This window comes from Melospiza georgiana, chromosome Z, assembly GCF_028018845.1.
Source record: "Melospiza georgiana isolate bMelGeo1 chromosome Z, bMelGeo1.pri, whole genome shotgun sequence".
NCBI classification, from domain to species: domain Eukaryota; kingdom Metazoa; phylum Chordata; class Aves; order Passeriformes; family Passerellidae; genus Melospiza; species Melospiza georgiana.
Genome location: NC_080465.1, coordinates 67,212,063 through 67,238,939, shown reverse-complemented (window position 1 = coordinate 67,238,939; position 26,877 = coordinate 67,212,063). Strand labels below are relative to the sequence as shown.

At 34.9% G+C, this 26,877-nt stretch overlaps 1 protein-coding gene across 1 annotated transcript in view; it reads left to right on the top strand.

Annotated features, from left to right (window-relative positions):
• Window positions 1-26,877, top strand: part of ADGRV1 (adhesion G protein-coupled receptor V1) — a 273,887-nt gene that overhangs the window by 23,816 nt on the left and 223,194 nt on the right. Inside the window, exons 10-25 of the mRNA XM_058043225.1 lie at window positions 2,961-3,137; window positions 4,108-4,331; window positions 9,730-9,762; window positions 10,820-10,946; window positions 11,037-11,222; window positions 11,901-12,081; window positions 12,629-12,792; window positions 13,452-13,575; window positions 13,942-14,208; window positions 15,592-15,718; window positions 17,880-18,097; window positions 19,153-19,896; window positions 21,673-22,046; window positions 24,021-24,197; window positions 25,711-25,891; window positions 26,523-26,725. Of these exons, the coding sequence (XP_057899208.1) occupies window positions 2,961-3,137; window positions 4,108-4,331; window positions 9,730-9,762; window positions 10,820-10,946; window positions 11,037-11,222; window positions 11,901-12,081; window positions 12,629-12,792; window positions 13,452-13,575; window positions 13,942-14,208; window positions 15,592-15,718; window positions 17,880-18,097; window positions 19,153-19,896; window positions 21,673-22,046; window positions 24,021-24,197; window positions 25,711-25,891; window positions 26,523-26,725 (3,507 nt within the window). The remainder of the gene's footprint in view (window positions 1-2,960; window positions 3,138-4,107; window positions 4,332-9,729; window positions 9,763-10,819; window positions 10,947-11,036; window positions 11,223-11,900; window positions 12,082-12,628; window positions 12,793-13,451; window positions 13,576-13,941; window positions 14,209-15,591; window positions 15,719-17,879; window positions 18,098-19,152; window positions 19,897-21,672; window positions 22,047-24,020; window positions 24,198-25,710; window positions 25,892-26,522; window positions 26,726-26,877) is intronic.

Sequence of the window (26,877 nt, the reverse complement as noted above, 5' to 3'; positions counted from 1 at the left end):
ATTCCTAATAATTATATACTAATTACATAATTTTTAAAAAATACACTGTTGTAATAGGATTTAGTTACTAATTGTGAAATTTAACAAAATTATATCAGTGTTGCAGAAGCTAGTTACCTTCAGTATTTTCCATTTAAGTCTGGTGTCTTCAAAATTTTCAAACAGAGATGTTGATGTGGAATCATAAATGTAAAATTTGGTCTTTTTTTTCTTTATTTTCTAGTGTACCAAAAATGTTTTAATTACTTGAAAAGATTTCTTCCCTCTACAAATTTCCCCCTACATTCTATTAAAAAAAAAAAAAAAAAAAAGAGAGAGAGAAAAAAATATTGCCAAAATCATATTATCATTTTAGTTGCACACGCTCTTTCTATGTTAACAGTTAGGCAAGGAATATGTTTCTGAAATATTAGAATAGGTTTATGTGTTTTACCCTCTTCATGTGATCTGAAAGATTGACAGAAGACTTGAAATATCTAATTCCAAGCTCCTTTCAGGTGATAGATTACAAATAACGTTGCAGTGTGGACTATGGACAAGATGTGTGACAAGTACTTCAATATGCAGACTTTTGGTGTGGTTTTTCAAACTGCAGATTCCAGGGAGAGGAAGTATACTTTCATGTACTTTCTCCATGAACTATAAAAATGTTTTGAGTACACAAAATCAGATGCAACTTCTAACACAAATAATTCCTTTATAAAAGGAAGAAAAATGCCCCTATTTATCACTATGACACTATGACATTTATTCACTTCTACATTGTGAATAAATTATAGTCTCAGAAAAAATGTTTAGAATGTGACTACAAAGTTTGTACTAGGCCCAGTAAAGGATCAACTCAGAAATTGGGGAAGGAGGGATGAAGAAATGAAGCATAAACACAACAAGAGAACAGATAGAGGAACTGGAAATATGAGATTAACCTTCTTTAGTGAAATCTTCAATTAAATAACCTATTGTTTGATGTGTAGACTACTTTTGGTATGGACAGGAAGATTTACTAATTTAGTAAACTGCTTGGCATTATTCGATTTACAGTGCATTGTTTTTTCCCTCATATACTGATTTGCTTTAAGAGGAAACAATGAATTAAAAAAACCCAAAGCAATATTTAATTAATTATTACTTTAATCTCAAAGTTACTATCCAGATAGTAACAAAGGGAATTCTTTCGGCTCTGTAGTATTTCAGAACTTCTACTGAGCTAACAACCACAACAGTGGTCCACCTGCATGGTGTTAATTTGAGAATTGGCACCTATTCTAAAAGAAATCTTAGAAGAGAAAGAAAAAAATAGAACCACTCTTTGTTCTTCAGAATCCCAGTAAGTAGCTTGGATGGTTGAGAATAAATTTCTAATTACAGTATTTATAAAGCAAATCCCATCTATCATCAAATAAAATGTGCATGAATATTTTTGAGTGTTATTTGAATAACAGCAGAACAAAATATGATACAGTCCAAGTATTTTATATAAATTGGTTTAAAGAATCAAAGGGATTAAAAACTCATCAGTTGAGAGGGTGATTCATAATGCTAGGAAAATTAATCCACAAACACCGGAGGTTTATGTCCAAAAAGGAGTCAGAGGAGTCCTTTTACTTTATTTGAATAAAGGGAGAGGCCTTTGTTCATTCCCCTGGGGTGTCTAAAATTTTTGGAGGACGCAGCCTCCTTTTTTATCCTAATTTCCCAGCCGCATTTCCCTTCTCTCTTTCCCCATTGGCTGAGGTACTGGAGAGGTACAGACTTCCCGATACACCTCATACCGAAGATTTCCTAAAGATTTTCCTCTAATGTATAACCCTCCCTTTAAATTTTTAATTCTTATGGAACTTAGGGTTTTTTCTTCGCCATTGTTTCTTTAATCTCTCAATGTCTAATTTTGTTTATCAGCAAACCTAAAGTTTATTTATAAAAGCAAGTATCTTTTTCCATTCACCAATCAGTGGAATCTTTCCCATTGTTTCTTTTATCTTCCAGAGCTAGTTTTATCTACCAGCAGACCCAGAGCTTGTTTGTAAAGACAAATCTGCTATTCCTCTCAATAATAACTATATAGATTTAAATGCCCTTCTCCACTAAAACCTGTGTGGCAGCATCTAATAACTCCAAGCAAAAACATCCTAATGGGAGTTAAAAGGTGGTTCTCATTGATGGTTCATGCACCAGTGAAATGTTTACAGAAGTATATATAAATTGGTCATAGCAATATCTGTTATTATGATCCATGTAGACAGAATCTGATAGTGTTATAAATTATATTTGAAAGGAATATTAAAACAATTAACACAAGGAAAGTCATGTCAATGGTTCTGATGGGCTAAATGAATGGTATTTTCCATTCAAAGATAGAATAAACATTTTTCTATTTCTTCTTAGTATAAATAAACCATCAAAAATCTAGTAATATAAGAGGAGATTACAGTTTTGAAATCTTGTGCTGATTTTCAATTATGAATGAAATTCTACGTATTAGTTATTGTAAATAGAGAAGTCTTTACATTTTTTAAATGAGGAAAGAAGATTGAATCACTCTTTGGCTTCATGAGAGTGTCTAAATTATTATGTTTCCAGTGACTTCAACAGGTTTTTATCAATGCATGACAAAAAAACTAATAAGCGTTGAAGTACAAACAACAATCTGGCAGATCAATTCATATATCTAGTAAGGAAATGCCCAGTTCAGAAAGTTAATTGTCCCTCTATGTATATTTAGTTGTGTACATGATTTGTCTGAGAGGTATACCATTCTGCTGTGGAAGTTCAATGCCATTCACTTAATTTCTTACACAGCTACTTACACATTTTTGTAGTAGAAATGGCGCTGGTAGGAAAAATTTATCTTGGAGGTGTTTTCCTCCTTGCATATGACACTTATTCCAAGATGTCAGAATAGTTTTCACTTGGTACTCAGGCTTTCTTATTTCTCAGGTTTTTCTTACTTTTTCTCACAGTTGGAAAAAGTTGAGCTGCTGAATAGAATTCCTCTTGTCCCACCCGTGAGTCCTAGATTAGATGAGATTCGAAATATTTCTTTGAGGATTACTCCAGATATTGCAAATGGAGAAATAGGCTTTATTAGCAATCTTCCAATTATTCTTTCTGAACCAGAAGAATCACCTGCTACAGTGGTAAGTAAATATTTTTATATTGTCCCTTACTATGGAAAACTTATTTGGAGAAAGCAAAGTTTGCTATATCCACTATAGCATTTGAAAATTAACGTGAGAAAAATCCATCCTCCAAGTTTGATCTTATCTCAAATATTCTCCTCCTTTATCAAATCAAAAAGGTAGAAATTGCTAGCAAGATTAATGTGTTTGTCATCTGAAAAGTGCGGTGAACTTTCCTTTCTCTGTAAGAATCTAGAATTGGTTAAGTCTTCATGCTCAGATGGAGCAAAAGATGCTGCAGTTTAATTTCTTTGACCAGCTGCAAAAACACTCTGTAGAGTAGGACGGATTTTGCTCCCAAATTTGGTGAAAGTGTCTGTGTTTTTTATAATTCGCTTACATGTGAATATATAGTTTGGCTTGCTGTGTCTGTTTTCTAATAAATAATGCTTTTTTGTATTTCACAATACCCAAAGCATTTTCAAAAGCATCGTCATCCATCTGAATGCTGTAACCCCAGCCAGAGAAACCCTCTATAAAATATTTTTTCTTACATTTCCCCTTTTCCCCCCTAGCTGTCTTAACTGAGATCTTCCTTCAAATCCTGATTCAGAGAACTGCTTTTCATCCTCAGAATAAAACTGCTGATATAAAACCTGGGTTGTCTTTATGAGGCGGGCATTGGTTAAATCCATCATAGAAGGGTTTTTGTGTTCATGAGTGCTAAGTGATTTGTCATTTTAATGGTCTGCCACCTCCACTAAGAATATATAAACATATATGTCCAATTATATAATGGATAAATTATTAAATATATAAGATTCAGTATATATCTTCATAGATATATCATCTTTGATTTCAGATGTTATACAGATGGTATAAGTCGGAGGTGAATATTTTGAGGCTCATATTCAAACAGTAGTTTGCAAGGGGTTAATTGTTTTTGCGTCTAGTTTTGCAAGTCACAGCAGACTCATGTTCTTTACAGGTTTCCATTCCATTGCATCGAGATGGGACTGATGGTCAAGCAACTGTGTTTTGGAGTTTGAGACCATTTGGTCCTAATCACAAGGCAGTAACACAGGATGATATAGGTCCTTTTAATGGCTCTGTTGTTTTCTTATCTGGACAAAGTGATACTGCAATCAACATTACTATTAAAGCTGATGATATACCTGAAATGAATGAAACTGTGTTATTAACTTTGGACAGGTATTGTACCCCAATCTTTATTCATATGTACCACTTGCTATACTCAATCTATATATAAAAAAATTGGCACAGTATTAATTATGAGGTGTTGCCTCCATTGTGTTGATAAATGCCTGGAGCAATAGTGGGCCCTTGATTTAGACTGCGTATGAAATCTTTGACTCATGATCAATGTAAGAAACCATATTGTGCTTATTATCTAATGACTTAGTTTTGTTTGTATTTTGATTAAAAATAATGTATGCTACTTAAAAAGTTGATTTAGCTTTGATCTTTAGTTCTAGCTCTTGATTATAACACTTACTTTCAGGAAAATAATGTTTAGTGAGATAAGGGGGAAAGTTATAGTGAATAGTAATGAAAGCAATACATAACTGTGTTTTTCTCAGAAGAGGTTTATAGTCAGGATGTTGTTGCAGAATTAGATACTTCCATCACAAATGCTGGCTCCAAAATAGGCCAGTGTGACTACTACCACATGCCTCAGCTACAAAGGGAGCAATGATGTTTCTGAAGCATTGTATTGTGGTCACCTTACTGTGTGACGTCAGGTTTGCAGGATAATTAAGGCTGTAAGAGGCCTCAGAAGTTACTATCTGCATGTGAACACTACTCAGAATGCTTGAATTATTTCATATCCAGGAGCCTTTTGTTTTATTAGCAGGAGAATCTTGGCTATTGCTTCAGTCCTGCTTCCAAAAATTCAGATGTATCTATAGTTTAGAAATACTATCACTTCTGCTAATGCCTCCTAATAATCTAAGGTATATTTTTCCCATTAATTTTTCTGGAAATGTGCTAAGAGAGGGCCATCAGCTGCAATGTCTGCATTGAACATCTGCTACATATACAGTCCTTACTTTATGTAGAAGTATCCTTGTTGTAGATAGGAAGGGCAGACTAGCTGATGGGAACTTTTAATACTATATGTTCATATAGAGTATGTGCTAGCAAACCAGAAAGCAACTCCTTAGGCTGCTGCTGATCCTGTTATTTTGAGCATTGTTCTATCACATGGGAAAGATGCTTTTTCATTACAGGGTTGCTCTGCTTCTGTAGAAGCTAGCTGGTGGATGCATCTGGCGCACAATGAATTATTTCATTCTAATCTTGGATGCTCACTGTGTTGAAAAGATGGTCCTGTTGAAAACAAACAAAAAACAAAAAAAACCCAAAATCATAAACCAAAAACCAAAGCCAAAACCAGAAACAAAAAAAACCAAAAAACCCCGCCAAAAAAAGCAAAACAAAACAAAACAAAAAAACAAATGGAGACTATTGCAAGCAGTTTTCTGTTTTATTTTTTTTTTTTCCTGTGGATGAAATTGATTTGCCTGAAAGTTCTTTAGAATCTGTGGCACAAACAAAGAAGCTAAGATTAGAAATAATGACTGAAGTTGTGAAGGAGTTGTGTAAAGTGACAAAAATGCTGAAGTGGAAGGATGGGAGACAAATTAGTATGTAGAGGAATTGGGCTGCATAAAAGATTAACTTTTTAGTATTGGATAGCTCTGCAGTATGTGTAACTATAGCTTTTTACCACTTACTCTGACTAGTAATCCCATGCCTTGAAAATTATGTCTAAAAGGGGATTGAGTTGGCAGCTGAACAAACGCAACCACTGTTCTGCTTTTGCTATGTGTAGTGGGAGTAGCAATTTCTATTGATCATGAAGTGGTTGGTAAAAATTTTGCCAGCAGTAAGCAGCTTTCCCACACTTGGCAAGGTCAGAGAGTGAAGTAAGGATTAGGTAGTTTGGCCAGGAAAAAGTAAATACATAGGAGATAAAATCGGAACTTTTCTCTACACCTGGACAGTGTCCCTCAAGGCTACAAGTGAAATTTGGCAACTTTTAACTTGGGTAAAAGACAAGAATGCAATACCTGCAAAGATCATCCTTTCAACACTGGAGATGACTCTTCAAAGCAGGGGTGAATGATACTGGCAGGGTGATGCGTGTAAGCTTTTGGTATTGCCTCCTACATAGTTTGTGTTTTCTAGATGAACAGAAGATTTCAGTTTCCAAGACAGGCAGCCAGCTCCTCACAGCAGTAGTGAATTACCATGAAAACAAAGACACACTCTGCTGTGGATGTGCTTGCACTGCTTGATAGACTGTAGCATAAGTCAGTAGAAAAGTAGAGCATGTACAGACTTTAATGAAACTATAGACGTAGAAATACATCCATAAGCATTCTATTTATTGCAATTAGTAATAGCATGGGCAAAATAATATGATAATTAGTTCTAACAAGGATGTATTATTTACAACTCAGTGATGTTGTTATGGTAGTTTTGTGTTTTAAATGAGCTTTGATTGTACCCATAATAACAAAAGAAACCTTCCAAGCCATTAAAAATAGTATTTTACTTCCTTGCTCTGTGGCCACCATCTGTAGGCACTGGATATTAAAAATAATTATGAATGCTGTTCACAAAATGGAGGCCAATGTATATCATGAAGAGTATGCTTACCCAGAAGACGGACGTGCTGTAAAGAAGCAAGATAATCCTATGCCTGCTGAAGAGTCTTCATGTATTCTTTCTTTAGGACCAGCTTCAGTTTGGATGCCTGCCCATATCTTAGGCCTGAATTGAAATAGGCCTGAATTGAAACTAAAAATATCACTACAGACCTAAATCTGATAGTTTTCTTAACTTCTGCGAAAGAAGCTTGGCTGTTGGCAGTTGCCATGCCCCCAGTGCAGCTACCCAGCTATAAATTTGGCAATTGGCGCAGCTGAAGGGCCAGGACTGTCATGGGACATGGATTGTGTTTGTTCTCTTAAATGAGTGGAGCCGAGAGTAAAACCTCTGAACTTTAGTCCTGCGAAAAACAATACACAAATTAATTTATTTTTATTTTGGGAAGATTAAAATCCAGTAACAGCTGAGTGTTTAAATAGTTTATGCTCAGAATCTTTTGATCATGACTTCCATAAATTAAGATACCAGAACAGATCCATGTATGTGTATGTATGTCTCTAATGTGACATATGTTCAGTGAAGCAAAACTGTTGTAACATGGAAAATTTTATAGTTCTAGTGATTTCTGTGATGTGATACAGGCTGAGGTACTTAACACCTTCTTTGCCTCAGTCTTCAACCTCAGAAATACAAATTATTCTCAGGGCAACCGGTCCCTGAGCTGGTAGAAAAGGTAGAAGAGGTAGAAAGGTAAAAGGAGAAGAATAGACCTTCTGAAATCCAGAAGGAAGCAGTTAATGATTAGCAGAGCTATTTAGGTGAACATAAGTCTACAGGACTGGAGAGGATCCATCCTAGGGTAATGAGGGAGCTATTGTAAGACCTCTCTAAGCTGCTCTCTGTCATTTATCATCAGTCATGGCTAACTGAGGAGGTCACAGACAATTGGAGGTTGGCCTATGTGGTGCTTGTTCACAAAGAGGGCTGGAAGGAGGATCTGGGGAACTACAGGCCAGCCTGCCTGACCTTGGTGCCTGGCAAGGTTATGGAACTGATCATCTTGAGTGGGGTCATATGACATCTACAGGATGGCTGGGGCAGCAGACCAAGCAAGCATGGTTTTAGGAGGAGCAGGTCCTGCCTGATCAATCCGATCTCCTTTTATGATCAGCTGACATGCCTGAGGGATTGGGGCAAAGCTGTGGATGTTGTCTATCTGGACTTTAACAAAGTTATTGTGTGCCACAGCATTTGCCTTGAAGAGCTGGCAACATATGACTAGGACAGGTCCTTGCTTCTGTGGGTTAAGAACTGGTTGGATGGCCGAGCCCAGTGGTGAATGGTGCTGCATCTGGTTGGCAGCCAGATGCAGCACCAAATCTAATATAACTAATCAGCTGAATCTGATTAGTTGCTTCCTAACTTCCAAGTTCTTGAAATTCTGGTCTGATTTACACTGTGACTGTTAGAAGGTAGTAAGTATTGCTAGTCTTCTAAGTACTTTCAAAGTATACCTGGAGATGCTTAAAGTACCTCCTCATGGTACCTTGGGACTGTTTATTTTCAGCTGTCCCTTGGATTCTGTTAGAGCTGCCATCGTGCACTACAACATGATACTACATTCTAGCACTAGTACTCAGTTTTTTGTCTGAGCTGTGTTTGGATTCATGCAATCTGACTTCATGAAGGTGAAATGAAGTCTGGCATTGCCCTTTCACTTTTTGATTATTGTGTCTTAACCACTTAAGCTTGTACATCACGTACCAAAAACCCACTTGATATAATAGTTCATTTGTATTCTCTGCTGTGAAATATATTACCAACAGCTTAGTGATATAATTAAGAGCATTAAGAGAAATATAATGAAAATTTAGCATAAATTTTAGCTCTGGAAATTTCATCTTGAACTTTTTAAATAGTATTAATGCCTGATGATTTTGGAAAACTTGCATACATTTCTGAAGGGAAGAAGAATGTCTTCATATATAGTATTTAAAATGTAGCCTCATTTGAAATAATCAAGAAATTTCTATTAAATCAGATCTCCTATTTGAAAGAATAGAGCTGAAAATGTATTTGCTTTATTACTTCAAACCTTTGAGTGAAGTCTTTTGTCTACTGAATTCTGAAGCTGAATTATTTAAACTTCACTTTATAAATTCTTTGTTTATTTGTTGATAGTAAATCCAGGTTTAATATTAACTGTATATTTATTTTAAGTTAGGAAAATAATCTATGCGTACTTTCATAGAATGTTTTTGCAGAATACTTGTTATTGCAGAATAATTTCCTTTCATCTGAATTGATGAGATAGTTTTGTCATATGTGCTTATTTCCTTATTTTTATTTTCTCCTTGTTTTTTTTTGGGGGGGGGGTGGTGGTTTTCTTCTTTTTTTGTTGGTATTTTACTCTGATACTCTGATTAATCTAAAAATTGTCAAAAATAAAGTCTGATGTGATTTTCTGCTAGAATAGTCTTTGATATCTATGTGCTGTAACTCCCAATGTACTTATCTGTTTTTATCATTACTATGTCAGATTGATGAAGTAACACAAAATGGAGGCATGTTGATTGTATTTTTTTTTTTTTTTGCGTGAAGTTATAAATGTGGGCTGCTGATGCAGTTGTGAGAAGACACGGGGGTTGGCAGTGAAAGAACTCCTGGCGGAGGGCTGGGTAGGGCATACCATGAATGGGCCTTGACATCCTGAATTGATTAGGGGGTCATTTCTCACCAGTGAGGATTGCCCACTTGCTAGCATTTGTCAGCAGAAAATGCCAAGGAAGGAGGTTCCCATAAAAGGAACATGATGTGTTTGGAAAGGGAAAAGAAAACTTTGTGGTACTCTTGTTTTTATTATTGTCTAAGACTGGTACTATTGAAATTCCAGGAACTAGCACTTTCATTCATTCCCCACCCCTTTTCTTTCCCTCTATTCTTCTTTCCTTCTTTCTTTCTCTGTTAACAGGGTAGAGACAGAAAGGTTTGTTGTGTACTTCGGGTAAGTGCAGTGAACTGTGGTTTGTCTTCAATGAATCAATGCTTTGTTTTATACGTGATTAGTTTGAACAGAATCTGTCAATAACTTCTTTTCCTCTCAGGAATCATGTCTTCTGCATCTCTTCAGACAATGCTTGGTTGTCCTTTGGTTTTTAATTTGATGGCATGGGTTTCTGGCATGAAGCTTTATTTAGGATTTGTGAATGGTGAAAGTTACTAATGCATGACTCAGTGTTTGATACCTGTGCTTGATTGCAATATGAATTCATTGTCTTAAACTGCCAGAAATACAATTTGTCCCACCTAAATGCCTGAGTGGACTAGAACTATAAAGTTTTCTGTTGAGCAGTTATCTTTTTTTTTGGAATGAAATAGGTTTAGTTTATGTTAACACAAGTTTTTGTGTCTGCTGGCATATTTTTATATGCAAAAACTATTACTTATTACCATTTAAAATAGACACTTGCAGTTTGTTCATTGAAATTTTCCTCCAGAAAACATGGAAGATGAATCTGAATTCATAAACCAACATTTAATAAGCTATATCAAAATCATCAGTCTGAAGGTGCATTCTTTATGCATCTTTCAGCAGTAGTTTTTCTTGCATTTTTAATGGAATGTACTTAAAACAATGTAATTGAAACTATATATCTGATGAAATGAATGCAAGAAATTCAAGCTCTCTCTAAGTGTTTTTGGATCACTCCCTATGTTTTGATCCAAATAAAATGTAATACTAAATGTGATTTTAAATTTTTATTATATGATTCTGTTTCTTTTTCTTTGTATTGTATGCATGTGTGACTAAAAAGCCCAAGAACTATATGCTGTAAAAAATAATCTGAAAGAAAAGGTATCTCAGGAACAAAGGCTGGGGTTTTTGCAAGGGAATGGAACACTCTGATGTGTCTTTCCTAATTTATTATATTCTTTTTAGGTAATTGTTTTCATAATTTATTCATAACAATAATCAGGATTCTGATGTCCTTCACATGGATATGTATTTACTTACTAAAAGAACCAACACTCAAAAAACCTTGACTTTTTTCCTTTCCCAGGGTCAGCGTGGAAAATCAAATACTGAAATATGGGTTTACTACTTGTGAGATCACTATTTTGGAAAATGATGATCCTGGAGGAGTGTTTGAATTTTCTCCCTCTTCCAGAGGTCCCTACAGTATCAAGGTAGCTATCTGAATAACTTTTCTTTATTGTTATGGAAAAGTAAATCTTAGCAGAATGCGAGTAAAATGCTGGATTTTCTTTTTTTTACAGGAGGGGGATTCTGTCGAGCTGCAGATTGTCCGCAGCAGAGGGAGCCTTGTCAGACAGTTTCTGCGATACACTGTAGAACCAAGGGACAATAATGAGTTTTATGGAAGCACAGGAATTCTGGAGTTTAAGCCTGGCGAAAGAGAGATCATAATTACTCTTTTGTCAAGGATGGATGGGATTCCAGAGGTAGAAATGAAAATTTTCCTTTCTCTAAATTGTGTTCACAGCATAGCAGTTTGTCACTTATTAAAATATAAGAAAATATATTGTAGCGGAATGAGTATGTAATCCTTTTCTATGGAATGTATCCCAGTCTCCAAACCAGGGATGCCTGGATTACTAGAAGGTACCTTTGGCTTTAATAGGCCTCAGTGGATTTTTTTTTTTTTGGTAAATTGAAACTGAACTTCTCATCCATCTGAGCTTTTGGCACCCGTGGCATTCTGTACTATAGAATACCACTATTTAATTGAGGCCTGTACAATCCATTGCTTTCTTTTTGTTCTGTTTTTGGTAAATACCTGCTAACTGAACTCAGTGCTCCCCAGTCTACACTAATATTTTCGGTATAGATGCAAAGATGCAATGCTTATTTTAGTGTTCCATGGTGCATCTACTGTGTTTGTTCAAGAAATATTTGAAGTATAAAGTCACATTATATTAATAATGCAAGCTGACAAGTTTTTTTTTTTTTAAATTACCTTAATGTCAGTGTTTTTAAAATCTTTACTTCCACTGTTACAGATGACAAAGATGTACAAAACCATTGTGCATGTAGAAACTGTGTGTAATTTTCTCTTGTTGAAATTGTCCTTTTTTCTGCTGAATAAATCTTTTTATTCTGACTGAGTTTCCCTCTTCCAGCTGGATGAGGCATATGCTGTTGTGCTCAGTGGCTACAGTGAAATGTCAGGCAAGCTGGGGAATGCCACAAGGGTAAATATAACCATTTTGAAGAATGATGATCCACATGGTGTCATTCAGTTTCAACCTGATGAACTATCAGTAACAATAAAGGAAAGTAAAGGAGAAATCATCTATGCTGGTAATTCTTTTTATTAGAGTAACTGCTTTCTCTGCTGTCTGCTCCTGCAAGGCTACTTTTCCCTACTTCACCTTTGTAGGACAATGCCTGACTCAGGAGTTTCCGGGGGGTACAGTATGATGAGCAGTGGAGATTACTGCGGAGGAGGATGGGCCTTGAAGCTGTTAGGGATCAATCCAGTTAAAATATAGCTTGAGAATATACCAGACAGGAGGGACAGAGAATTTATTTACTTGCAAGGAGCAGCCTGGTTTAAGTAGTACTGCTTGGTGAGCATGAGGTGCTGTGTGAGAGAAGAATGAGCTAAATTTTCATACGTGTGATTTCAATTTATCTATCTCTATTGTACCAATAGAGTTGATACAAGTCTTTACTGCTGTAATGGTCTATTATTATGTGGGTTTTTGTGTAGGGCACTTGCGTATTAGTTTTGCAAGTGGACTTACTGTTTCCTTTCCTTTTTCTTTATTTCAGCTTTGCTGACCTTTTTCATTTTGAGTTGTTTTTCTGGAGATGCATGCTGACTGTACATGTTTACATTTTACAGCCTCTTACAGACTTATAAGAAACCAAGGAAACTATGGCAGTGTTAGTGTGTCCTGGATTGTTGACCCAGCATGTACCAATGACGTCTATCCAGAACAAGGGACTATATTCTTTGATAATCTGGAGTTTTCAAAAAATATCACAATTTACTCTCTACCAGATGAGGTAATAATAGTTAACAAACATACTTAGTAATATGTTTTTGTGTAAATATATGGAGCAAAGAGGAAGTGCTGAAACATTGAAATTTAAGAAGAATCTGTTTTTTAAGAAAGTGTTGATTTTTTTTGAGAAAAATCAAAATGCTTGGATAAAAGTGAATTTACTTAAGTAAATAATAAGAGAATTTGAGACATTGTGCATATCTGTAAACCAAAAAGTTAGAATCCTTCAGTAGTCATGTGCTTAAATTATAATACTAAGTAAACCACTTGTTTTGATAGCAAGAATCCTAATCTCATATTTTAATGCTGATATATTTGAAGTTAAATAAGAAAGAATGAGAATAATTAGGAATAAAGGAATAAATAAATAAACATAGCTGTAAAAATAAGTTATATCAGCATCAGGAAACTGCAGGATAACTTTTGGATTATCTGTACAATAGTAAAGATGAGGGGTTTTATTTGCAAAGATTTTTGACTGATGATTATTTTTGTGTGAGTGTATGAACTGTCATTTTTCTTCCTTTGTAACACACTTGTGAATCAAGAAATAAACACCAACATGCAGGAACCCTGTTTGTTAACCTCCTCAGCTGTTCCTTTTAATTTCTTCATGGTGTCATGTGCAACAAATTAATTTCTTAATACTTTGTCATTTAGGTACCTGAAGAGATGGAGGTATTCATAATCAGATTATTCAATGCCACTGGTGGAGCAAGACTGGGCAATATAACCAGTGCATTTTTACAAATTATGAAGAATGATGATCCCATTTATTTTGCAGGTTAGATATTACTGTTTTAAAATTTTGAATTCATATTCTACCCCATACAGATCTTATCCCAAGACCAGGTTATTGAAAAATCTTAATCCTAGTGGAGCTAGTGTGTTATAAGACTTATTTTTTTTTGTTTTTGTTGTATTGCCTTTTTTTTTTTTTACTTAAGAATTTTTCTCATTTTATGTCATTATTCTTTTTGATGGCTCTTGGATTTGTTAGGTAGCTAAGGACAACAATATTCTCTTTTACCTGCGAGTTTTCCCCTTTAACTACATGCACCTTCTCTTTGCTCTTAAGGGGCATTAGGTGAATAAGCTGCATGCAAGAAGCTTAGGCTTGAACTTGAATTTGTTGCTTGTGTCTTTTCAGAACCTCTGACAGTGAGCATTACAGAAGGGAGTGTTGCAAACTTTACAGTCCTAAGGAATGGATCTACTAATAGCGTTGTCACTGTTCAGTATATTACTGTTAATGGAGATGCAACAGCTGAAGAGGGAGACTTTGTTCCCAGTGAAAAGGATAGTTTAATTCTGTTTGATGTTGGAGAAAGAGAGCAGACCTTATCTGTGTATATTAATGATGATGACACCCCTGAAACTGATGAAGTATTTTATATCTTCCTTTTGAATTCAACAGGTAAAAGCAATGATTTAATATATATTTAGTAACTGTCCTTTTCTTTTTTCTCTATTTTTTTAGCAGCTGGTTCTTATAATAAAGCAATGTATAAATGCCAGTCATTATATGAATAAGGTCTGCATCAACATTTCTATAAAATTTCTGTACAGTGTGTTTGGATTTTGATCTTCAATCGTTTAATCGGAAACAAAAATTAAACTATAAAGCTGAAACTGTCCTGCAAAGATAACTTGAGTTGAAATCTCTTTCCAAATGCTCCAAATTAGATGGGGTTTTGACTCATCAGTAAGAAAATATAAGTTAAATAAATAGGTAATTTTTCTCAATTATCTGAGTATAAGGTAGTTCCTGTTTCCTGTGTTTCCCGAGACCAGCTATAATTCAGTCTGATACCCAGCTCTCAGAGAACACCAGCTTCATGGAAATTACTGGAAAAAGCCATACTTCTTCCTTCTTAAATTTTCTTTTTAGTGCTTTCTTTCTACTTGACTAACTTTGTTCAGGATCTGTTGGTGTCTTATTTTACCATTCTATTGAAAACATGTGATGACTTTCCTTCTTTCACATATTCCTGCCAGAATGGGCAAAATACAGAATATTTCTAGATTAATTCCTGAAAGGGAAAAAAGAGAAATTATTATTTTTCTTTTTATCATCTGTTGTATATAGTGACCTTGATCGTTTCATCCCTTTTGAAAATTTTATTGGACTCTGAGAAAATACAAATAGAGGTATTTGAAGTTAAAACAGGTTGTTCACTTTGGAATAAAAACAAGTCTAAGTGCTTTTGAAAAGGGTGAAAACTAGGATGGAGATGAAAACATAGTGTACCTTTGTGGACATAAAGAAGTGTTGAAATGTCCCTACTTTGCTAATATACACAAAGAAATACTACTAATTTCCTTACTTCACCAGTGTCTTATATTTTTTTCCTTTCATATAGGCTGTGATATGGGTATGACTAATCTCTTAGGGATTGTTGTTTTCTTGTGTTTAGTTAAAGTGCAATATTTCTGCTGAAGGTCTAATGGAGAGCTAGGATCTCTGAATACATGTCTTTTTCTTCTGACCTGACCAATTGACCAAACATGAAGTACTGCCTCTCATACAATCCTTTCTTCTCAGGATTGCATCATCTCTTGTCATGTCACTTTTTTTTTTTTCAAATCTACATTCTTGATCCTTGCCTCAGATAATATTTACATTTTTTTACTTTGATTTGTCTGTTAGTGAATAGTTTAAATATTAGTTTGCACTGTTTTATCACTGCTTGCTTCTTTCTTTGCATGAAAGCTGTTGGTGTGAGAAGAAAATACATTCAATTTTAGTTACCTCCATTTCTGATTCCAGTTTTGATAGAATTAATCACTCTCTTTTTAGGGGATACTGTTATCTTTAACGGTGGAGTGGCTACAGTTATTATCGAAGCAAATGATGATCCTAATGGAATTTTCTCCTTAGAACCTCTAGAGAAGCCAGTGGAAGAAGGAAAAAGTAATTTTTTTTTGTAAGTAACTTTTAAATAATATTGTTGCCCCTTTTTGGAATACATGTATGTATATCTTGATGTGTGTGTTATTTTATGGATAGTACTTTGATCTAGTCTTATTTTTTGCATTGCTAAAATTTATTAGAAAAATAGCTTCACCAAATTTTGGATTAAATTATTTGCAGACATATTGAGGATCAACAAAGCATCAAACATCAACTCTTATGTTATCAAGTAGACTGTGGAAAGTAAAATGAGTACAGAATTCCCAGTTAAAATATAAACAAGGATGATTGCAGCACAGGGGGCTTTTTATATCACAAATAAGATTACAGCAAAGGGGGTTTTGTTATACTTTCACGAGAGTGTAGATTCAGAACCATCGAAATGAATGAGCCAAATATAATCTGGACCAATAGAGAAGTAAAAAGATCTTTTCAAAATACAGCTAAATACAGCTATGTGGTTGTTAATTTCTTTTTGCAACTCCCTTTGAAATATTACCCTGCAAAAAACCTATTTTACTGTATTCTTTCTGTTATTTATTTTTCTTCTATCTGTAAATTGCAGATAGGAGCTGTTCTCAAAGTCCAGATGTGCCTTTTTTCTAGGCTCAATATATTTCTCCCTAGTCTGGCCTGTAGCTCCTAGGATGTATTCAGGAATGGGAAGGATTAAGAAATTAAGTTTCATGTTATCTGACCTTTTTATGTTCCTTATGTGAGAATGTGGTTATAAATTGACAAAAATTCTGATTTTCAATGAGAAAATTTTTGACAGGGTATAAAGAAACATAGGTTCACAATAAATCTGATAGGGTGCGCAGTTTAAGAACAGGCTTTTCCACATTTGTTTAATTATCTTTTATATATTTTTATTTGATTTGATTGTGTGTTTTAAGGCCTTGAAATAGATGCCTATGACTGTGAGTTAAATTTTTATGCATGTGTTGCACATCTAAAAAATTTAAATCTTTGTTAAAAGACAATATTAAATATATATTCTGTGGTTGGTTTTCTTATGCTGCCCCTTAGAGATTTTTTGGTCCTTAATAATTTTTATTTTTAAATTGATGGTGTGAAGGGGGATGATTTGAACTCAGCACTTTTGCATACAGGTGCTTTATGGAAGCACTTAATTCCAAGGTTACCAACATCTTACCTTGCTTAGTCCTTATTGATAAAATATATTTACTAGGAGACTGTCTCTTCCATACCCCCAAAAGGATTTGACTTTTGTTTAGTACGTAAGAAAAGGGTCAGACTATTTTATAAACCAATGAGTGAGAACAGCTGTGGCAACACTGAGCTTTTTAGAGAGTAACTGGAGTTACTGCAACAGTGCTGCAGTGCTACACTGCAGGAATGGAACACCCTGCTTAATAACAACTAAAGGAAACTTTGGAAGCAGTAAAAACTTATTGTCTTTCTGTTCCTAGACTACTTTATTGAGTTGGTTTTTCAGACTTGTACAATAATGCTTTACTTTTTTTACTTTTTGCCACACAAGCAGAAATGCTTTTTTCATATGCAAAGATATTTTGTTAATAAAGGAACTTCTTTGTGTTCAGTTCAGTTCTTCAGTTTTTACTTATAATACCTTTGGGAAATTATTGAAATTATGTTACCAGATAGCTATGCAAGCAAATAAAAGCTTTTTTTATATTTATTCAATTCTTAATATGGAATAATCAAGTTTGTGAAGGACCTACTATATAACTGAAATTAAATAACAATACAAAAAAGGTTAAGGCACCTTAATGGTTAAAGGAAAAAAATGCTTGTAGTTAAATGCCTTCTCTTTCTTCTCTAAGAGTGGTCAGTTAACACAATTTTTAATGTTAATTTGCTGAATTATACATTAATTTTTTTTTATTAAGAAATAGAAGTGCAAGACAAACCGATGTTCATCTAAACAGTGCTATTTTGCATGTACCATCATTGATTGCTTTCTTTCTAAGACATCTGTGGTATACCTTGATGAAGATTTATATTGTGAAATTGCAGGCCCTCTAAGAGGATTGTTTTATTGTTCATGGTTCTGTTTGTTATTTTTGCTTATTTAGGACAATGCATACTGTATTCCACAGTAAGGATGATTAGTCTGTGTTTTCCATTGTTAATGGATAATGCTGATGCGTACCTGCCAGGACATTGACTCTTTCTGTGTCTCTGAATAGGATTTTGAGACATAGAGGACACTTTGGGAATGTCTCAGTAATCTGGCAGCTGTTTCATAATGACTCTGCACTGAAGCCAGGAGAAGAGTTCTATGAAACATATGGGACTGTGCACTTCATGGATGGTGAAGGATCAAAGCAGATAGTGCTCCATGCTGTTTCAGATAAAATTCCTGAATTCAATGAATTTTACATTTTAAAATTGGTGAATATTTCAGGTACTGTCTTCCATATATCCATTCCCTTCCTATCAGGTAGAAAATAATTATATTTAATCAATTAAAAAGAAAACAATCCTACAAAGAGCTTTGCCTTGATGCCTATGTCATCCTATACTTTTCTTATGACATTTTAGGTTTTGTTTTTCATTTTTTCTTTAATTTAGATATATGAACGCGGTTTTGGAATCAGACCTTTAAAAAAGATGCCTTTTAGTGATTTCAGAGGTGTAGAGCTTTGTGTAGAGCTGACAAAATGAAGATATAAAAGGTTATGCGTATCTACTATAATGGAGATTGGCTGGTTTGTTTGCTTTTTTCTAGAAATTTCTCTAAAATACAAATAGTTACCACTTCATATCACTTAAATTACAACCGCTACAGGCCTGCTACTGAGTAGAGTTCTAAATCTGCTGGACTCCTTCCACCTCAGTACTATTTATGGTCTTCTGTGCCGAGATACAACTGAAAATATGTTGACATTTCTGTAAGTGAAATCCGTATGCATGTACAGAAGATTTCCTACTTAGTGGTGCATGGAGGCTCTACAGTCATACCATGATCTTCTTACTGTGGAGAAGTAGGTGGCTAATGGCAGGACTTAGGAGAAGTTTTAACACACAACTAGTTACTGATTTTGCAGGGTAATCTCTGTTTTTTGGAGGCAATGAACCAAATGTTGTCATTTCATATTTGTGTAAATCTTGGAATGCAATGAGAAATGAATTTGACCTCATGTGTTTCAAATGAAACAAAAGCAACCTGTCTCATTACTAATTCAGGAAATCTGAGCTAATCTTGTTTTAACTGAAAGACAGTTATATTCTGCAATTGAAAAATTACATGGCTTGTTTCCTATGAAAATGTTCTTTATAGTGTTTTAAAACTAATACAGTTAATTTATGTTAATCCTAAATTTGGAGAAAATTTTAAGAGTTCAGAGACACTTTAAAGAAGATTTAGGCCTATTTAAAAGGTATTTTGCTTAAACATTTTAAAATACTTAGTAACTTTTTTCAGACCAGTAACTTTTACTCTTAATTTCCATTATATAGGTGGGTCTCCTGGTCCTGGTGGGCAGTTGTCCGACACAAACCTTGCTGTAACTGTGATGATCCCTTTCAATGATGACCCTTTTGGAGTCTTCGTTATAGATCCAGAGAGTCAGGACAGAGAGATAGCAGAAGATGTTCTTTCTGAAGATGATCTTTCCTATATTACAGACTTCACCATTTGGAGACATCAAGGCACTTTTGGCACTGTCCGTTTAGGTTGGGAAATACTGTCCAGTACGTTTCAAGCTGGATTACCATCAATGCTGGACTTCTTGTTGCTGGGATCATTTCCAAGTACAGTGCAATCTCAGCCGCACATGAGACGCCATCACAGTGGAACAGATGCTTTGTATTTCAGTGGAAAAAAGGATGCATTTGGAATTATTGGTCTGGAATACCCATATGATGGAAATACTGCAGTAACTAATTTTACATTTTCAGCATGGCTAATTCCTAATGTCAACACTGATGGTTATATAGTTGAAAAGGATGATGGTCATGGGACTTTATATTATGGTGTGAAAATCCAAACAAATGATTCTTATGTCTCTGTAGTGCTTCATTACACAGCATTAGGATCCTATATGACATACATAGCCAAAGCAACAGTCCTGAAATATCTTGATGAAAGTACTTGGATTCACATTCTGATTACCCTGGATGAAAGTATAATTGAATTTTACATGGATGGAATTCCAGTTCCTGGAGGAGTTAAGAGCCTTAAAGGAGAAGCAATTGCTGATGGTGAGGCAATAGGTTGTATTATTTTTCTTCATATGTGAAGTTCTGTGAAATATGGAAGAGTCTAGCTCCTTGAAAGATGTATGCAAGATTCGGAAATTATTATATCTGATTAGTTAAAAGCAATTCATAGAAAATTCTAGGGATTTTCAAAAACCATATAAATGGAAGTGAGAGCTGGGAGATTTTCAAAAACCATCAGAACTGTAAGGGAGCTTGAATGTCAATAATTTAAAAATAATAGTTAGTAATTTTGTTTCCACATGTAGGCTTATAGATATATAACTATACATATATATATTTACAATTAAGATTTTGATTAGATTTACAGTACTGTGGCTAAGAAAGATTTTTTTCTCTTGATTTCTGAAACAAAATGCAATAATGTTTTTGATTTTAGTTGTGTATGATATTACAGCTAAACCACGACCTTTAAGCAATGGGATTTTCAGGGTTTAGATTTACTTAATCGTGTATTTACATGCTATATGAAAATTTTGCCCATCTGTTCAATGATGTTTGAAATTACATTAGCATATGTACTTCAGTTCCTCTAACTTGATATTCCCAGATGTGACTTAGTCATACATAACCATTACGGACTTTTACACCCAACTAGCATAGCAGTGAGCATCATAATAATTCCTTTACAAAGTCAGGTATTGTATGGTAGGCATACGTTTATGTTTACTCTTTCTTTTGCATTTCCTCACTCTTCCATGTGCTTCTTTTTCATAGTAGTAATCTCCTTCTTTTCCTTTCTTCCTCTCCCCATTATTTCACAGGTTTTCTTTCATGGGGATAGGCAGACTATGATTATCAAATTCTTGAGTACAGGCTCCTCTGTAGGAGGAAAATTTGATAACATGCAGTGATGTTAAATGCATATACATCTACATGAATGTATGTGCACAAACATAAAGCTCTGTCTGGGTATACTAGAAGTCTATGCTAAGGTTTTTAATCTCTTACCATTTAAGGTTGGATACAGTGGGTGCTGTAGCCTGGCTTTTCTCACCATCCTCTGCCTTGTGTCTTGGGACCATTAGCAGTTGTGGTTGCTTGTTTCTAGAAGTGACACTCAGTGGCACATTTCCTTCCAAAATCAAAAACCAGCTGAAGAGATATGTTCTCTGTGTTTTAGAGTGATAGGAGTATGAGCTATCAGCTTAGTTTATTTGTGAAAAAGAGAACTGTCATCCTCTGATTTGCTGAATAGAATAATTTTCTGGAGAGAAAGAAATGTTAAAGCAGTTGTAAAAAGTGCTTGGAACTGGGTCTACATTTCTTAAGCCTCTCTTTCAGTGCATAAGGGTATAAGCATGTCCTGTGTAGCTAATACTCTCATCATCAGAATGGATTCTCTGTCCTAGCAGAGGACACATTAAATATACAAAGATAAAATGGGCAAAGCAAGTGTTTGAAAAAACAAAATTGAGATGGGCTGCAGCTGGCTGTGAATTTTTTTAAGGGAAAGAAGTTTCCATTAAAGTTTCTAAGATAAGTTTCTAAGATTCATTAAGATAAAGTATGATGACAATGTGCAGATAGAATTAGTAGGATGAAAAACATGAACCATCTAGGAAGGAATTGTTTGACCTGAAATGATCTACCTGTAACACTGAGGTGAGGCTTCAGGAGCCTCTCAGTCTACATTTCAAGATTAATGTGATTATTAACCTAGGGACAATAAACAATTTACCATAGATTATTAAACAATTACATATATTAGTTATTTTCAACCCAATAACATGAGAAAAATTCTAATTTTCTTCTCAGGTCCAGGAATAGTGAGAATTGGAGCAGGAATCAATGGCAACAGCAGGTACACAGGTTTAATGCAGGATGTAAGGCTTTATGAGAGAAAACTGACACAAGCAGAGATCTATGAACTCCATGCAACTCCTGCAAAGAGTGATGTACACCCTGTTTCTGGGTACTTGGAGTATCGGCAAGGAGAAACCAATAAATCATTCATTGTGTCTGCAAAGGATGACAAGGAGGAAGAAGGAGAGGAGTTATTCATCCTAAAGCTCATTTCTGTGTGTGGTGGAGCTCGAATTTCAGAAGAAAACACAACAGCAAGGTTAAGAATACAGAAAAGTGATAATGCTAATGGTTTATTTGGCTTCACTGGACCATGTATTCCTGAGGTAAGATGCTCATAAGGAAAGCTACAGGAGAAATTTTAGACACGATCAAACTAATGCCAAGGCTAACTAACCTTTGAAGGGCCTTGATTCTACATTTTCAGTTTCTGTAGTCAAGCAAAGTTTTCTAGAATTTGGAATTGTGTAAGTTCTGTTCATACAGCCTCAGTCACTCTACAATTTCCAATATTACTTTTTTAAATCCCCTCCAAGTTATTTTTATTAAGAAAATTTATGTTATTACACAAACTGAAGACTAAGGCTTAAAATTTCCTAGAACAGTTTTTTTCCTCTACTTCTGTAATTTCTGAGACTGTAACCTGATGTCTTCTTGGAGGGAGTTAATTTTCTTCTTAGTATCTGGTACAGTTCTGTGTTTTGGATTCAGGATGAGAATAATGTTGATATCGCAAGGATGTTGCTAAGTACAGCTTCTCCTAAGTCAAAGACTTCTGTGTCATGCTCAGCTAGTGAGGAGCTTCACAAAAAGATGGGAGAGAGCTTGTCCAGGACAGCTGACCTGAATTGGCCAAAAGAACATTCCATATTACAGAATGTCAAGTCCAGCGTATAAACTGGGGGAATTACCTGGAATGCAGCTGGTCATTGTTTGGAAATGGGCTGGGTTTTGGTCAGCACGTGGTGAGCGATTCTGCTGTGCGGGAATTGTTTCTCCTGAGTTCTCTTCCAGTCTCTTCCTCCCTTAAATTAAATCATCACCATTTTCGTCATCATATTTGATATGAATTCACTTAATACTGGCTGGAAGTTACTATTTTTAAACATTAAATATGGAGGTGATCATCATATATGCAGTATGTGAACCTGAATCTTTTTTTGAGGGCATTGAAATAATTGTAATTAATTTTGTAGTTTTTTAATCGTTATGAGGGAGAAAGACATGATACCCATTTCTATTATTAGGTTATTTTGGGAAAAAAGTTCATAATGATTTCAAATTTGGGAGCTCTTATGACCTCTTAAGTGCATCCTTTCTATCTGAAGCCCTTATGATGTGTTTGAAGGCAACTGTCCTGCCTGACTGGTGATAGTATTTAGTTCGGTTCAGTTTGTTTTCCAGGTGACTACCATCTGCTACCATAATGGATTCCTTCAGTTTCCAATGCCACTGATAATTCTGTGATGTCACAGATCAGCAATCAACCGTAACGCAAAATTAAAAATTTATGTGGCATGTTAATTGTTTCACCTTTATCTTATAACATTGTTTATCAATAGTTTGATTTCCTTATGTCTGTATCTGTCCATTAAGCAGCTGAAGGCATATTCAGTATTTGCACTGTGCTATACAGCAGCTCTGAAATTTACCTAATGCTTAAGATACTTTAGTCATTCTGATAACTTTCGACTAAAATGATTTTCTATTTTAGTTTGATGATGATAAATTTTTAATACACTTTGCCAGTATCAATACCTGATTTGTTCCAAATATGTGAAATTTTTGCTGCTAAGGGCATGTTCTTTGTGAAGACAGAATTGCAAAGAGTACTGTAGCACAAAAAGTTCTTCAGTTTTTTCCCGAATTATAATAGTATAGTTTAATTTAAATGTATCTATTTTTTTCCATAGTGGTTTTAGACAGGGAAAGGAGGAATCCAAATCTTTCTTTAAATTAAAATTAAAATAGCTGACATTAATATAAAACAGTATAGTCTTTTGCTTTTGATACACACATTTCAAACATTGATTCTGTTTTTGTGTCCAAAAGAAACAACAGGGTACAGTTACTGGCTGACCTCAGGGAGATGCTAGAAGCTATTGCAATTTCCATTAAGATTGTTCTGACCGCCATCAATATCAGTTTCAGCTTCCTGTCACTCCACAAGTGCTGCAAGTAACATGACAGCATAAAGAATTCTGAACATTTGAATAGCATTAGAGAATTCAAACTTTTACATTTGTTGCTTTGATTTACTTTGATCATAACAAATGTGTCAATTTCTTGCTTTCTTCCAGGCTGCTGATGAGGGTTCCACTATATCCTGTGTCGTGGAGCGAACAAGGGGCGCCCTAGACTATGTGTATATAAATTACATTATCTCACAGGTTGATTCCAGGGGCATTAATTACTCCGTTAGCGATTTTTCTAACAGCAGTGGCACTATCACATTCCTTCCTTGGCAGAGATCAGAGGTAAACCCTACCTTCCTATTAAATATTCATCCTGTCCTTTGCAAACCTGCTGGAAAACACCTTCTGAGGATGCTTGACTGGTTTTCATACTAAAGAGTCTTTTCTTCACGTGGCTTTTATTACATTTTGCAGCATTTTTTTCATCTTTGACATCTAACAAGTGATAGGATAGATGCCTATCTATCTGTGTGCATTTCACTTCAGGCATTACTGTGCATGCATGAATGCTTAAATGCAAATAATTGCACATAAGATATATTTACATATATGTATATATTAGATATTTGTATACCTATATATATATTTCAAGTATAGGTAGCCCTGGGCTTGAATAGTGGAGCCAGTGACTTCTGAAATTGGAATATAATGAGATTTTGCATCTGAGTTGTGGAGATCAGTTTTATCTTCACAACAAATAAATAGACAGCAATCAAATTCACTGCTGTAATCAAATGTCTTGCAACTGTTAGCCACATTCTGTCTCTTTTGATTAATCTATTTCTGTGAATTTGATCCCAACCCATAGCATGGGAATTTTACATTTATTTGAAAAAGAGATGTGGGACTGCAATACTGTAGGGAGTTCATAAGTATTTTTTATTGGTGTTTGTTAAATAGAAAGGGTAGGTTGATAGTAGAAAATACTGTCTTTAATTTTCCTTCTGTTATTCTGTTGAAGTCAGTAGGGACTGAGTGAAACCTACTGACATAATTTGAAAAGATCCCAATGACTCACTTAGAGCTGTGGATTTGGTCCCACTTAAACAATGTAGCTGATTACAGCTTGGCAAAAACTTGTGATTTTTGGAAAATATTATGCTTCTGGCAATGTATTACTGCATTACATACAGTCATTTAAAGTTAAATTTGCCGAGCTTTTCCAGTCTGGCATCATGGATGAGGCTTGACTTCACAAAGTAGTAGAACAGACCTGGTGAGCCCTCTTGCTCCATTGCTATGTTGTCCAATGTATGGTCTACACAGAGAGAACCTAATGGTCACGGCCCTAAGAAACACACTGGGAGCAGTTGCTCATCAGGTGAAAAATCTTAAAGAGAATTTCCATTGATATTTTTAAACTACTCATTCCCATGGCTCTACAACAGCTTCCTAAATTCTTTCTCGTATGTATTTGTTAAATCACAATATATAGGAAGTTGGAATCATCTGAGATTAATATTATAGTTTATGCAGAGCAGATTATGTTACATGGTAGGATGATCTGTAGCCTCAAGTGTCAGGTGGCATTAAAAGCTCACTTCACTTGCTCTCTAAATTAGATTAATTGCTGTAAAGTCTCTGACAGCTTGGTAAAGACGTTTTTGGAACTGGCATTCTAAGCTTATCATAAGGTTAAATAATTTGGAGAGCAATAATGTCCTCTACATTGCTTTCTGAACTCAGAGCAAATACAGCTGATTGACTAAAAACTTAATTGTTTAAAAGGGTCATAAAATTCCTAAGGGATGTATGTTGCATACTTTGATTTCTCCATTATTTGGTCCTTCTCTAGGTCTTAAATTTGCATGTTATTGATGATGACATTCCGGAGCTAAATGAATATTTCCGTGTGACATTGGTCTCTGCAGTGTCTGGAGATGGAAAACGAGGTTCAACTCCTACCAGTGGAGCAAGTATAGATCCAGAAAAGGAAACTACTGATATCAGCATTAAAGCCAGTGACCACCCATATGGTAACAATGTTGAAGATGATACAGTCTTATTGCAGATTTATATATACTTCTAGCTCAAGAGGTAAAAAATTTGCCTAGCCTAGATAGATGAGGAAGCAATGAAAAGTATTACACTTTATCTAACTTGAGATTAATCCATAATTTTTATACAAGAATGAAAGTCAAATTAATTACTCTTGAGAATACTACAAAAAAGGAATTAAAGCTGCCCCAACCAAACATGGGATCATCCCCATTTGCAAGAAAACCACATCGCATGTTGTTAATTTTATGCTCGTTTTTGTGAAATGAGAATTTGTTAAATGAGAATTTGTAACAGAGGGAGACATTTAAGCATGCCTATTATTATACCAATAAGTACCCAATATTATGACATTTGAGTTCTTTTGGGAAGCGTTGAATTCATTCTTGGGAAATAGTTTTTTTAAGACTAACATGAATATCAGTGAGAGTGAGAATAGTACATAGTACATTCCTGGAAATAGCATGATTGAATCCTAAAGGCATCTTAATATGTTTAAAATTTCGTAAACATTAAATATAGATATTATAAATATTTTTGTTTAATTTTTATTATTATAATTTGAATTTTATATGAGAAGCCATGTAAATTATAATTTTTGTCTTTCAGGTCTACTGCAGTTCTCAGTGGGGCCACCTCCTCAGCCCAGTGATGACATGATTGTGCCAGCCTCTACTGTGCCCCATATCACTGTTAAAGAAGAAGTTGGACACGTCAGATTATTGGTAGTTCGTGCACAAGGGCTTCTTGGAACAGTTGTTATGGAATACAGGACAGTGCCACTTACAGCTTTCAGTCCTAAAGATTATCAGGTAAGGCCATTGCCAAGATGTGTTATTATTTTAGAATTGAATTATAGCTATTTGTCCTGGAAATAGCCATCAGTTTGAATATTTTAGCTCTGCTGTGATTCTTTTCACAGAAATAGTTAAATAGTTTATTATGGTGTTATGATAGATGCATA